Here is a 14,141-nt window from a genome sequence, read left to right as displayed (position 1 = left end):
CCAGTGTTGCTGAGAATTAGAAACAGGTTCTTTATTAGTTTCATACTGAATCTGAGGTGCTCTGTTCATTATGAGGCTCTTAGAGAAAAAAGTAGGTCATATGGTCCCTTTACAGGACTACTTTTCCAGCTAGCTCCAAAAATGTCTTGGGAAAATACTCTTCTAAGGTAGGGACAGAAAAAAATGGGCTTGATGTTATGATAGTCTGCCTGCTGTGCAGGACTTTTGAGAGAGAATGACTCCCTGAGCAGACAGCATGAAGACACCCAGCCCATCCCCTGCCCTGGGCTTCAGCCCTGCCTAGCTGGAGTGCTCCATTCCAGCCTCAGCCCACCCCTAGTCACTTGCTCCTTCAAGCAGAGAAACTCTGGACTTGGAAGACTGCTTGGGGAAGTCACTAATCCTTTGATGGCAACTGCCTCATCAGCAAAATGGGAATGCAGACAATCACCACATCTATCTCACAGAGCTGCATCAGGGTAACTGAGTGAATGTATGTGAAAATGCTTTGGAAAGTGTGGTCCCCTGTGCCACCTCCATTTCCCTACTTAGACCACATTCCAGGATTAGGATGAGCACAAACAATAGGCAGATCACAATAACTATAACAGGTCTAAAAGGGTTTTTGAACTCTTGAGGGGAAAATGATAGAAAATCTCAAGTTTTTAATGACTAAATATAAATTAAGATTGTGTAAGATAGATTTATAATCATCAACACAAAATTATAATCCAAAGAATTTGTTTCAAAAATCAGAAGAGAAATAGTTGAGGCCGGCCTGGTGGTGTAGTGGTTAAGTTCACATGCTCTGCTTCGGTGGCCTGGAGTTTGCCAGTTCAGTTCCTGGGTACGGACCTATGCACCACTTATCAAGCCATGCTGTGGTGGCATCCCACATAGAAGAGCTAGAATGACCTATAATTAGGATATACAACTATGCACTGGGGCTTTGAGGAGAAAAAAAACAAGAGGAAGTTGGCAACAGATGTTAGCTCAGGGCCAATCTTCCTCTCTCTCTCTCACACACACACACACACACACACACACAAAGAAGAGAAATAGTCACTGAGATTTTGAATATCAGCATGTCGTCTTATAGACCTAAATTTTTACATTTTTGTGCTATCGTGCTAAACAAAATCACTTATTTATTTCAAAACACTTTACCAAAGAAAGTCACATACTATTTTATCCTAGAATTGGTAGATAGTTACTTGGTTTAGAATTTTCAAGGCAGTAATCTTCTTTATCTGACAGACTCTAGATAATCTGAAGGAAGGAAAACACCATCTACGTGTGCGGCCTGCAGACATACCTGTGGCCGAGAGAGCATCTTTGAACTACTGGCGAACGTGGAAATGTATCAGCAAACCCTCAGAATTTCCTATAAAAAGCCCAGCCTTCACAGGTATAATCACAGGCTGACCCTTCCTGAAGTTCACACCAGCTTCCCTTCTCCTCACCCAAACAGAAGTGGCTTCAATCCAGAGAGTACCCTGATTTCTGAACCAGTTCTGGATGATTTCTCTACCTCTCTGTCATCTCCTTTGATCTTGTACTCTGCCACATGCTCTCTCCATGGCCACTCACCCACTGGAACTAAACATGCTCCTCCACGTTCATTCCTCTGCATACTGGTTCACTTGCGCAAGGCTGGGCTGTATTCCACCCGATCCTAGTAGTCAGGGAACTCTACCATCCTTTCAAGTCACCTCTAACAAAGACAAAAGGAATGTCCCCAAATGATCACTGCCTGATGGATTCCTTGCAGCATAGATTGGTCTATCTGGAACACCAGAAGAGCCCTTCATGATTACAGATGAGTTTTGAGCTTCTGGGAGAGTAAAAAGGATCTATTTTATCTGTAGGTCACAATGGTTGTTTTGATCAATTAGAAAGAGCCAAATAGGTAACCAATATGAATTTAATGACTTTGGGTGCATAAGCCAAAATTTCACATGTCCCATTGCCCTTCACTGTAGAAAAAGATAGATTTACATGCCCTGCTCCCCACCACACTCCTGCCAAACCTTAGGGTTACAGCTGAAAAAGGAGAGAGAGAGAAGAAGGAGGCACCTGTGGGGACCATCTCCAGGGTGATCTCTTCAGCATCCTCTGGGGCCCCTGGGTCTGTGAGAGCCCTGCCAGCCTCTGAGAGTCCTGGCCTCTGGGAAGTGGTGACACCCCTCTGCTCTTTCTCCTCCAGGCCTACACGATAAGGCGCCTCTGGGGCTCATGGACACACCACTATTAGACACAGAAGAGGAAGTGCACTACTGCTTCCTGCCCTTAGACCTAGTGGCCAAGTATCCAAACCTGGTGACTGAAGACAACCTGCTGTGGCTGGCTGAAACTGTGGCCCTGATTGAGTGCGAGTGCAGCGAGTTCCGCTTCATTGGTGATTGTTCTATCCTGGGGTGACAGGGGTGGGGGATGTAGGTGTTGGGAGCAGGCTGATGGGGCCCATCCACCCCTCCCCAACCCACATCCCATGGAGGCCCAGCTTGGTGCTTGGGGCCTGAGGAGCTTTCAAGGGCAGAGGTGGCAGAGGCATGACAGAGCCTTCCTGGAGACAAGCAGATTCCCAGCATTAGATTCCCAACAGCCTCAGGGCTATTTTATTCTCTGTTTATTTGCGGATGGCCTGGGTGTACATGGGCACTGCAAACTATCTGCGGTGGTGTCAGGGGCCACAAGAGTTGGTGTGAAGGGCAAGGCCCTGAGCTCGGCTCCAAAGTCAGCTACTCTTCTTGCTCTGCCCTTATGTATCCAACTGGTCTCCAGGTCTCAGTTCCTCTCATCATAAAATGAAGAAATAGGGTTGTTTCAATGGATGGTCCCTACCTACCTGCTCTCACTTCCACTAAACTCAGAATAAAAGGGAAGGAGGGTGGGTGGTGAAAGGTTCCTCAGGATCATTGTAGAATCATCCGCTTGAGCTAGTGGCCTAAGGAGGAATGAGATCTTCACCCCTGGACAGAAGAGAGCCTCCCTCCCCGCAGTGCCCCAGGAGGAGCTCTGGTGGGGTATAAACTGAATGACCTCTTTGATTTCAAGATGCTGCTGCCACCTAAATGAATACAGCAGGAAACACCTAAGTTGTAGTAGGGGCCCAAATGCCTGGAACCCCAGCCATTCATATTCATAGTCACCTGGAAAGTTGTCTGTGATATGCTTCTGAATCTCCCAGTTGATTCACACAGGAAATTAGCGTTGGCTCATCTCTGTCTCCCACACTGCAATCCAGGCAGGGACAAACTTCAAGTGCCACCTGCCAGCCAAGGCTCAGCTGGGCCCTTCCTCTCTAAGCGGCAAGACAACTCCGCTTTTGGAATGACCCGCTCTTGGGTCAAGACCACAGGGTAAGCCTCAAGGCCAGTCTGCTCACCAGGAGGGCCTGGCTTGGGAGCCCCAGGCTAGGCCCCGGGAGGCCACACCCATGGACTCAGACTCAGAAAAACAAAGTAATGTGGGGTCTTTCACCTTGAAAACCACAGTCTCAAAGCTAATCTAACCAGGTATGTTTAGAAATTGTTTCAGAACAAGGAGAACCTATGACAACTTGCAGCACCAAAAAAACCACCAAAACCTGGACCTACGGTTAAATCAGAAATAACCTTGTTAACTCATTTTGTTTCCCTTTGCTTTTCAAGTGAATTTTCTCCGCTTACAGAAGATTTTACTACCAGATAATTTCTCCAACATAGATGTGTTAGAAGCAGAAGTGGAAATTCTGGAAATCCCTGAGCTCACTGAAGCTGTAAGGTTGTACCGGATGGACATGGGTATGTCACCAGGGGAACCTTGACCTCCCCTTGACATTCTGGGGCAGTCCCAGCTTTAGCTGGAAAAGCCAAGAACAAACCTCTCCCCTTCATGACCCACTTTGGGTTTTGGGTGGTGGTGACAGAAGTGAGTGTTTTGGCTGACTTAGAATCTGAGAAGAGGAATTTGAGCCTGAAACCCTGTGTGCCCGTGTGCCCTGTCTGCTCAGCTCAGCCTCCTCACTGAGCTGTTGGTAGCTCAGCCCAGACTGGGTGGGGGAACCAGGCCAGAATATCCTGGGCAAGGAGGTGGGGCCCCAGGGCAGGCTTTCCATGGGGCAGGGGAGGTCTGCCTCGCTTTTGGAAATACTGGGAGCTTGCAGCACCCACTCCCCACTCCCATCCTTCCTCCTCCTGGCACAACTGGAGGGCATGGGAAATTCTTAGGCAAATTCCCTACGAGTGATTCAGTTATCTTACCCACTCCCCAATTTCCTTGTTTCCCTAGTTTGAAACCCTTGGCTGCGTGCCTATTTCTGCCTGCTCCTGACACTTCCTGACCCCAGTCCAGTCCAGGCTTTCATGCTCCCAGCTGTACCTCACTCTAGTTTGCTCTTTTTTTTCTTAAGATTTTATTTTTCCTTTTTCTCTCCAAAGGCCCTCGGTACATAGTTGAGTATTTTTAGTTGTGGGTCCTTCTAGTTGTGGCATGTGGGATGCCACCTCAGCATGGCTTGATGAATGGTGCCATGTCCACGCCCAAGATTCGAACTGGCAAAACCCTGGACCGCTGAAGCGGAGTGTGTGAACCTAACTACTTGGCCACGGGGCCGGCCCCAACTCATTTTTTAAATTTGCCTTTCATCATCCCATTTCCCAAATCCTGCACATCTATGGAAACTATTGTGCATGTTTGAGGGTGCTAGCTACATCATTGTGGCCTCAGCTGGCATTCTGAGAATGTCTAGAACTGCCTTGCACATGTGAAGTTTGGCCTGTGCATCACTAGACATGCCATGGGAATAAGGCCTTTCCCTATCTCTAGGCCCAGCCTCCTCCCCAAGCAAATACCCTATTTGGGGGTAGTAGCATCCTGCAGTAGATTTTAGGAGCCTGTCTCAGGGTCTTACAATCCACTTAAGGGGATGTGAGTTCAAATCACTCCTGCAAGGGCTTCTGCTCCTCAGAGAACATCGGTCACTGAAAGAGGGGTAGAGTGGTGCCTGCTCCACAAGAGCTATGTGAAGATGGAAGGGAAGCATGTTTGAGATGGGCCCTGTAAGCCGTGCAGCCACCCCCAAACACAAAGTGTGGTTTTTGCCTTCTATAAAGCACCATAACTGAAGTAAACAGCTCTGGTAGCCTGAGAGATGGACAGAGCTGCCCTCAAATCACTGCTCTGCCTCTGCTTCTGCCTAGCTTTGCAGTTTGGGGCAAGGTACTTACCCTCTCAGGACACAGTTTCCTCATCTGTGGTACGAGGATAGCACAACCCCTCTTGTAGGGTTGCTCAGAAGATTGGAGATGATCCATGAAAATCACCCAGCAGCTGTGCATTGTGCCCACTACAGGAGAACAAAGTCCTGCCCACAAGCCAGCAACCCATATATCCAACCTGAAAGTAACACCACGTATTGTGTCTCTGGGGAAAATTCTGTCCAGGGGCTGTGAATCTGGGAAGCCTGTAATGTACATTGGGTTGTATGATGTAGTTGCTGATCTTTACCTGTGGACAGTGAAAGCAGAGCTTAGAACTAAGGGAGATTCCTGTGGAGGCTGGGCCCAGATGACTACTATACTGAAATTTCCGAAATTCAAATGTTAGTGATACAGTGAATTAATGCCCCCTCTGCCCCACCGCCCAAGACATAGTTGACCTCTAAACCTGACTGAGTATACAAAAAGTTATACTGATTTTGAGAAGATCCAGATTTGGGCTCTGCAGGGAAATAACCTCCTTCTGAGCCTCTTTACTACTAACAAGGCACCAGTAGGAAGCAAGACCCAAAGTTACACAGTTATGACCATGAGGAGTCTAGGAATCATCCCTTTCTCTCCGCCACAGGTGGCTGTTCCCGGACCTCCTGTCCTCCCCCGAGTCCTGGGAAGGTGGGCCGTGCTGCAGGCCTAGAGTCCATGAAGCCACTGTACATAATGGCCCTGGGTCTGCTCGTGAAGTACCCAGACTCCGCACTGGGTCAGCTCCGCATTGAGAGCACACTGGATGGAAGCCGACTGTACATCACAGGGAACGGGGTCCTCTTCCAGCATGTCAAGTAAGGCCTTCCTCAAAGAACATGGTCCCACTCAGGCTGGACTTTGCCTTTCTGTAGGAACCAACCTGGGGCCTTGCCCACGAACCAAAGGAAAACAGTGTCCTTGGAGGCAAACCCATCATTTTAGCCACTCCCACCACCACCAGGCTAGTGCCTCAGAGAGGGCAGGTGCCAAGGTGCAAGGGTTCCCAAGGTTCAAAGCCTTCAGATTGTTTCATATTTCTGTTATCTGCAATCCACTGCTCTGGTTCTAGCCCTGTGCTAGGTCTTAAGTGACCAGGCCAGGGTCACAACCCTTAGGATGCTGGGTATTACCCCCTCCATGCAGATCCTCCTGCAAAGGTCCTCCCCCAACCCTTGGGAGGCTCAGTGGACACACAGAGAGGCCAGAGCCAGGGGTGCCCCTCAGAAGCAAGGCAAGGCAGGCTTCCCAGAGGAGGTGATACTTGGCTTTTGCCTTAAGGGACGAGCTCAGAATGTCCCCATTAGTGCAGGGGCATGGAATTCCAATCCTGTTTTATAGAAGGGTAAACTGAGGTTCAGAGTAGAGCAACTTTCTTAGGGTCACAAAATAATTGGTACTAAAACTAAAGGTAGAAGTGGATTTTCCTGAGCCCCTGGGGAGAGGGTCAGCTGTCCCCAAACGCTGTCTTACCCCAAAACACTTTGGATAGATGCCCTACCCAGAATGTCACAGAGGGCAAAGACAAGTGCCTTTGGAGGCAGGAGGTTGATGTTCAGACCCCCACCCTCTTTCCTGGGTACACAGGGTATCGGTAATCTCCCAAGATCATGGCACACTGCCACATAGTGACTGAGATGTCTTGGGCAGATACTTATGGGGGTGGGAAGGGTGTGGCTGGGCCCTGGCCTAGAACCTGAGACAGGACCTGGAGGCTTGTGATTAGTCAATTTAGAAGGCTTTCCTGAAAAAGGTCAAGTTCAGCTCCAAAAAGGATAAGCCTGTGTGTCCGAGCTTATCCTCCTACAAGATACCACCAGATTTCCAGTTAAATCAAGGAAATTATATCAGTGACAACAAGTTTGAGCTAGTGTTGGGCCAAGACATTCCAGACATGGAAAGTTGACAGCCTGGACTCCCTTGGGGTGCAGTGCTGAGGCTCTCTGTGACAGGCCTTTCTTCTGGGCAGGAATTGGCTGGGGACTTGCCGGCTGCCCCTGACTGAGACAATTTCTGAGGTGTACGAGCTCTGTGCCTTCCTGGACAAGAGGGACATCACCTATGAGCCAATGAAAGTAGCTCTGAAGACTCATCTGGAGCCGAAGACTCTGGCACCCATGGATGTGCTCAGTAAATCAGGAAGCTTCTGAGTTTTAATTCAGCATCAGGGGATGGTTTGGGGATCAGAGAGGAAAGATGAGGCTGGCCAGGGCCAGGAACAGTAGATGGAAGAGGAAAGGAAAGCCAGACCAAGATTTGTGGGTTTTGCCTAAAGGGAAACTTTCACCCCTTCCTCACCCCAGCCCATGAGTAGCCTCGAGCAGTTCAGACTGACCCAGTGTGGAACTGCACAGGTCCCCAGGGGCATGCCTGCTCTGGCTCTGGGAGCTGACATGCTGTGTTCATTGGGTCCTCTCAGCCATCTAGGGAGGAACAGTCCCTGGGTCCATTTAACAGATGAAGCAGAGGCTCAGGGAGGCAACCTGCTCAAATTACAGTTAGCTCATGGTCACGCCGGCATTTGAATCTGAGTCCAAAGTCAGTGTTGTTTTTATCAGCTGCCTATAACCTCATTAACAAAAAGTGTTTTAGGTCAAGTTTAAAGTGTATTACTATCATTCAGCTACATTTGACATTTATTGAGCACCTACCACATACCAGCACAGGAGTAAACACTAGGGGTACAGAAGAGAGCAAAACAGCCCAGTCCCTATCTTCATGGAGTTCACAATCTAATTATACACCTCTTACCTCTTGGTTATATAATCTACTTATATACCTTTGATTCACTACAAAGCTCATTAGAAACTGGTTCCCAAACATCAGAAAAAAGCCTAAGTCTAGTCGCCCACAAGAAAAGGGTCATGGATTCATCTTCCCAGAATGAAGCCCCACTCTCCAGACATGCCTAGAGGCTTGGTCTCTGTAGAAGTGACAATGATGAGAGCTGGCTCTATGACATATGCCAAACCATAAGCACAAACATACAGAGGGACTCCTAGCTCCAGTCTGAGTGGCCACATGAAAAGTTACACACCCAGCCAGAAACCAGAAGCAGTTGGTAATGGAGGTGGCAGGAACATCGGCCCAGCTTTCCTGAAAGAGGTGGGTCAAGGGAAGAGCAGCAGTGCCCTTGGGGTAGAGATTCCTGAGGGCTTACCCTCCCCACCCCCACTTACCAGCTGACCTTCAAAGCTGCCATTCCAAACCCACCTCACCACCCAGGAAACTGTATGGTAAGCCACAGGGAAGGCCTGAGTAACAGAAAAGGTTGGTGTCAGGGATTTCTGCTGCTTCTCAAAGGAGGCAACACAATACGACTGATGAATATATTGAGTCTTAACATGCAATACATTATTGACCAAAATGCCCTACCTAATTTCCCTTGTGGTCATGTGATATGTTCCTTTTCATTGGTTTCCTTAGATGAGGAGTGGACAGCAGAAATCACTGTGTATTCCCCTCAACAGATCATCAAAGTTTATGTTGGAAGCCACTGGTATGCAACCACCCTACAGACCCTGCTGAAGGTACTGCTGGCCCCGGGCTGCCCTCCTCTCCCTTTGGCTTCTGTGGCTGAGCTGCATTGGAACCTGTCCCCTGACCCTCAGACAGCCTCCAGCACCTGCTTAGAACAAGGACCTTTCCTCTGCTCCATGGCCCAAAGTGCTCTTATCATATGAGCAGCATGCTGGGAAGGCCCTCAGGAGTTTGGGTAGGGAAGAGGCCAGTCTGAGGGGCCTGGATCAAGCAAGAATAAGGGTGGTGTTCCAAATGACTAGAGAGGGTAGTCTACGGACCAGCAAAACTTGAAGCAGAGATGATGTGCTTCTCTCTGGAGATTCTGCTCTCCACTGTGGCTCCCTGTAGTTGACAAGAAAGGGAGATGGAGATCCTAAAGCCTCTGCTCTAGAACGGTCAGGAAAATGAAGTGAGAGAAGACTGACCTGCCTTTACTAAAGACCTAGCCCTTTAACTAACAGACTAACAGAGCCTGGTGTCCAACCCCTTGCAGTATCCAGAACTGCTGTCCAACCCTCAGAGAGTATACTGGATCACATATGGACAGACCCTGCTGATCCATGGGGATGGCCAAATGTTCCGACACATTCTCAACTTCCTGAGACTTGGAAAACTGTTTTTACCATCTGAATTTAAGTAAGTGAAGGAAGGAATTCATATGATGAAATCCCATCCCTCTGCAACAAAGGAAACTTGAGTTAGCAGCCTTCAGGGAGGAGGTTGTATTATTTCCAACATAACCTTTGAACTGCTATTCAAAGCAGCAGCTCTGGAGGCTTATGCCCCCACCTACACTCCCACCCCAGCTGCTCAGTCCGACATCTCTTTGTCATTTTCAGGGAATGGCCCCTCTTCTGCCAGGAGGTAGAAGAATACCACATCCCATCCCTCTCAGAAGCCCTTGCCCAATGTGAGGCATACAAGTAAGGAAACTTTGCTTTGGACATCACGTTCTGGAGTATGGACCTTTATATTCCTCTTGGGAGCCCTGTCCTATGTCCTGTCTCCCAGTAGAACCTGTTCTCCTTGGGGTTATGGGGTGGAGCAGGCCCAGGATTGGCCAATGACTTAAGCAAAACCCTTCTCCGCCACTGTCTAGAATTAACTCCCAGCCAAAGGGCAGACCTGACCAATGGTTGATGGGCTAGGGGAAGCTTCTGCTCACTAACCAACCCCTCTTGGCATCTGCAGGTCATGGACCCAGGAGAAAGAATCTGAAAATGAAGAAGCTTTTCCCATCAGGAGGCTGCATGTGGTGACAGAAGGGCCAGGGTCACTGGTGGAATTCAGTAGAGACACCAAAGAAGTAAGTCCCAACCTTCTTTGGTTTGGTGTAGTCCTCAAAGAGCACCACTACGGGGCTCAGGGGGAAGACCTCACTACTGAGGGACATGGCAAAATGAAAGAGCAGGGCCTACATGGGTTCCTAGCACAGTAACTCGTTTCTGAACCTCGAAGGAGACACAGGGAATTGTTGGCTGCTTGTGGCTTGGGATGCTGATAATATGTCCCTTTGGAGTGTGAGAGGCCCCTGGGCTGGCACCACCCCTAATCAGACTGAGCCAAGTTCAGTCTGACCCATGTAGGGGATGGGATTGTTCTGGGTAAGCAATTGAAGTCTTGGAGGCCCAGCTTATTATATCTTGGGGGAAAGCTTCAACGTGGAAGCATAAAATGCCCAGAGCTACTGTGCCCTTCCTCCTCAGACCACAGCTTGCATGCCTGTGGACTTCCAAGACTGCAATGACAGGACTCCATGGAACAAGGCCAAGGGGACCCTGGCCAGGTCCAGCCAGATGGAGGAGGCTGACCAGTACTCCCAGACCATCCAGGTGTCCCTGTGCCGAAGCGCCAAGAGGGCAGGCAATCCCAGCACATACTCACACTGTCCTGGCCTCTGTGCCAACCCCAGACACTGGGGGGCTCACCCTGAGAGTCCTCCCAAGAAGAAGTGTACCACAGTCAACCTCACACAGAAATCTGAAATCAAAGACCCTCCTGTCACCCCCATGCAAAAACTCATCTCCCTGGTGAGAGAATGGGACATGGTCAATTGCAAACAGTGGGAATTCCAGCCACTGCCAGCTCCACGGAGCAGCTCCTTGGAGGAAGCTGCCCTACAGCTCCCCTCAAGAAGTGAGGCTGCCTCCCAGCCTAGCACCTCAGCTTCCTGGAAAGGCCATTCCACAGCCTCAGAGAAGGACCTAGGTCCACAGGCAGGGGCTGGGGCTGGAGCCAAAGACAAGGGGCCAGAGCCAAGCTTTAAGCCATACTTCTCCATGAAAAGAGCTGTCACCCTGAAGGACTGGGGCAAGCAGAGGCCAAAGGAGAGAGGTGAGTCCTGTCCCATCCGTGACCTAAGTCTCATTTAGAACAGAGAAGGCAAACCTTGGCCAAGACCATAGAGTTAGTGACAATGGGGGACCAGAACCCTGCACGCACAGATGCAAGCTCTGTGCCAAGCAGCAGATACAAGAATGACTGACACACTGGCATGGCTTGAGGGACCAAGAGACCACAAGAGGCAAAATGATGAGTGCTATGGGAAGGGGGTGGCTGTGAAGTGACAGCAGCACAAAGGAGGCTAGGGGCTGGGGAGTCAGCAGAGGAAGGAAGGAGAAGCCTCAGCTACTTGTGGAAACACAGATCACTGGTCTAGCTGGAAGCCAGGCTTCCCTGGAGAAATGATGGGAGATAAGGCTGAAGACAAAGTAATCAGGACAGGTCTTCTGAGCCAAGTTCAGGACCTGGCACTTTGTTCTGATCCTAAGGGGAGTGGGCAGCCACTGAGGCATTTTAAACAAGGGAGCAAGCAGTCAGGTGTGCACTTAGAAAGCTTGCTCCAGAGCAGAGGAAATGCAACAGCAGGAGGGGAAGTGTTATAAGTAGTGAGGTCATTCTAGGTAAAACAGGCTAGGCAGTTGTGGGAGGAAGGGGAGAAGGATCAGGCCAAGCAGGGGCCAAGTTTCTGGCTTGGGTGACTGCAAGAGGGGTGGACGGTTACTAAGGTGGGATGGACAAGAGAGGGAGTAGCCTTGGGGAAGAGGACATGTTATGTGTAACGTGCTGAGAGACATCCAGGTGGAGAAGTCCAGGAGATAGGTCTGTGGGAACTGGGCCGAAGAGAGGTGTGTTGTGTATGGTGGGGAGGTGTGGAGATGGCCCAGGGAAGTGGGCTGAGAACTGCCATGACGGGCTGTTTCCTCTGCTCCTTCAAAGTCCTTCCTACAGTATTGTTGCCTTCCCTTTTAGTGGCTCAGGCCGTGCTTGGAGGGGCCTTCTTGGGTCCTGCCTGTGAGCCCCAAGTTGGTCTGTCAAGCATACTCTTCAGAGTGGACACGCATCAAAGGCTTGCCCAAAAAGCTTCTCTCAATTTACAGTTTTACAAAGATTTCCAGTCCCAAGCTGGGTTATTATCAGCCCTATTTGAACCACTCTTGGTTCAACATTAGAATTTGGAAAGTTCCTTGGAGTTCTGAAATTTAGGATTTGGCTTGCAGTGATTCCAGGGCAATGAAGAGAGGAGAGCCAGGACAGGCCCTGCCAGCCCAGGGTGCCACTTCCGAGAAGCAGGAAGCAGCAGCTGCTGGAAGGTTGGGATGACTGACTGCAGTAGTCTGTCACCAGACGTCCCCCTCCCTGCTTGGTCTCTGAAGTGGCTTAAGGAGAGCCCCCTCCCCACATTATTTTCACAGAAAGCCCTGCCCCTGAGCAGCCTCTGCCTGAGGCCAGTGAGGTGGACAGCACAGGGGTTATCCTCAAAGTGACCCACCCTCCTGTGGTGGGCAACGATGGCTCCTGCATGTTCTTTGAGGACAGCATCATCTACACCACACAGATGGACAACCTCAGGCACACGCCACCCACAGCCAGTCCCCAGCCCCAAGGTAAGGCTCTGGAGCCATGCCTGGCCTGCACTTCCTTGTGAAGATGCCTGAGCCCCTACCCAAGGTACTTGAGGGAGACAGTCTCCCTTGGGATCCCTACACCTCTCTCCTTACTCCAGAGTAACTCTGACGCCCTAGCTGCAGGCAGATGTGGCCACATTCACTCTCTCCTTCACAGGGGTGACTTTCTTGAGTTTCCCTCTGTCCTGGGAAGAGATGTTTTATGCACAGAAATGTCACCGCTTCCTGACAGACATCATCTTGGATTCCATCAGGCAAAAGGACCCCAAAGCCATCACAGCCAAGGTGGTCTCCCTGGCCAACCGGCTGTGGGTATGTGATAGGCCTAAGGCCTTGTTCCTTCTCTACCTGTCCTCTTGCCCTCCCCCCACCCCAATAAGTGGTGCAAGGTAAGAGGAACCAAGCTAAGAAGGGGGATGAGGGAAATAGGTCAGGGGCAGAAAGGGCAGGTAAGAAGGGCAGGGACAGGAAGACAAGGCAGCAGCATCTGGACCAACCCCTGGCCAAGAGGCAGTTTGGAGTGATAATGCCCCCCGAGCTCTGCGGCTCCTGCAGGTCCAGTGAAGCCCCTGCTTTGCATCCCACTCTGAGGGGCTCAGAGCAAATGTGTGTCAGCCAGCTGCCCCCAGACCTGCCTGACCGTGAGCTCTTCTGGCAGACCCTGCAAATCAGCCCCAAGCAGTTTGTGGTGGATTTGCTGGCCGTCACCGGCTTCAAGGATGACCGGCACACCCAGGAACACCTGTACAGCTGGGTAGAGGTGAGGGCCACTTGCACTCCACTGGGAATGGTGACCCTGTGGATGTGTCAGATGGACACTGTCTTGCTGCACCTGCATGAGGGCCAGGCCAGTACTGCCCAGAAGGCGAGGCAACCAGCTAGACCTCTGGTCCCTGGTCCTGGGGAGGGAGAAACGATGGCTGAAATTAACCAGTCCAGAGTGGTCAAAAAAGCATTCAGGCGACTGGTTTTTGTAATTTTCCTCCAATGATACCAATTTTGCCTTCATCACTGACAACCCTGGCCACACTCGGGGAAGCATTATAATATGAGCCCAACCTTTTGGGGTGCTGAAATCAGAGAAACTATTGGCAGTCAGACCTTCTTAATGGCTGATACCAACTTCACCTGCTTAGCCATGATGTGACCACTTTTGTACATTCCCCTCATATTTAAGCTGCTTTAAAACATTCTTTACAAAGAAAAAGAAAATGTCCTATAAGGGCAAAGGAACGACCCAGGTTTTTTGATTCCTTAAAATAATTTTAGGGCTCAAAGTTTTTATTTTAACATTGTAGGTAAAAAAGATTTATCTAATTTCCCATTAGTCTGATATTTCTGTAATCAAGGGCATTATTACAACACCTTTTACCATAAACACACTAGTACCCAATTACTATTAGGCCTCTGACCTAATATTGATTGGAAAGGTGAAGTCAGCATCTGCGGCTAGAAGGTGGAAGACCAGTGGCAGGAATCATACATTTTT

The 14,141-nt window shown here is 49.8% G+C and overlaps 1 protein-coding gene across 3 annotated transcripts in view; it reads left to right on the top strand.

Annotated features, from left to right (window-relative positions):
* Positions 1-14,141, top strand: part of KCTD19 (potassium channel tetramerization domain containing 19) — a 33,772-nt gene that overhangs the window by 19,163 nt on the left and 468 nt on the right. For all 3 annotated transcript variants that reach the window (XM_008509319.2, XM_070612112.1, XM_008509326.2), the window contains 13 exons: positions 1,258-1,408; positions 2,207-2,398; positions 3,654-3,785; positions 5,830-6,040; positions 7,192-7,352; positions 8,649-8,752; positions 9,238-9,380; positions 9,584-9,667; positions 9,936-10,050; positions 10,451-11,078; positions 12,440-12,631; positions 12,810-12,964; positions 13,311-13,412. In XM_008509319.2, the coding sequence (XP_008507541.1) occupies positions 1,258-1,408; positions 2,207-2,398; positions 3,654-3,785; positions 5,830-6,040; positions 7,192-7,352; positions 8,649-8,752; positions 9,238-9,380; positions 9,584-9,667; positions 9,936-10,050; positions 10,451-11,078; positions 12,440-12,631; positions 12,810-12,964; positions 13,311-13,412 (2,370 nt within the window). The remainder of the gene's footprint in view (positions 1-1,257; positions 1,409-2,206; positions 2,399-3,653; positions 3,786-5,829; positions 6,041-7,191; positions 7,353-8,648; positions 8,753-9,237; positions 9,381-9,583; positions 9,668-9,935; positions 10,051-10,450; positions 11,079-12,439; positions 12,632-12,809; positions 12,965-13,310; positions 13,413-14,141) is intronic.

The sequence above is a fragment of the Equus przewalskii genome, chromosome 3 (assembly GCF_037783145.1).
Source record: "Equus przewalskii isolate Varuska chromosome 3, EquPr2, whole genome shotgun sequence".
NCBI lineage: Eukaryota > Metazoa > Chordata > Mammalia > Perissodactyla > Equidae > Equus > Equus przewalskii.
The sequence above is the reverse complement of the archived record's forward strand: the minus strand, read 5'-3'. Positions and strand labels throughout refer to the sequence as shown.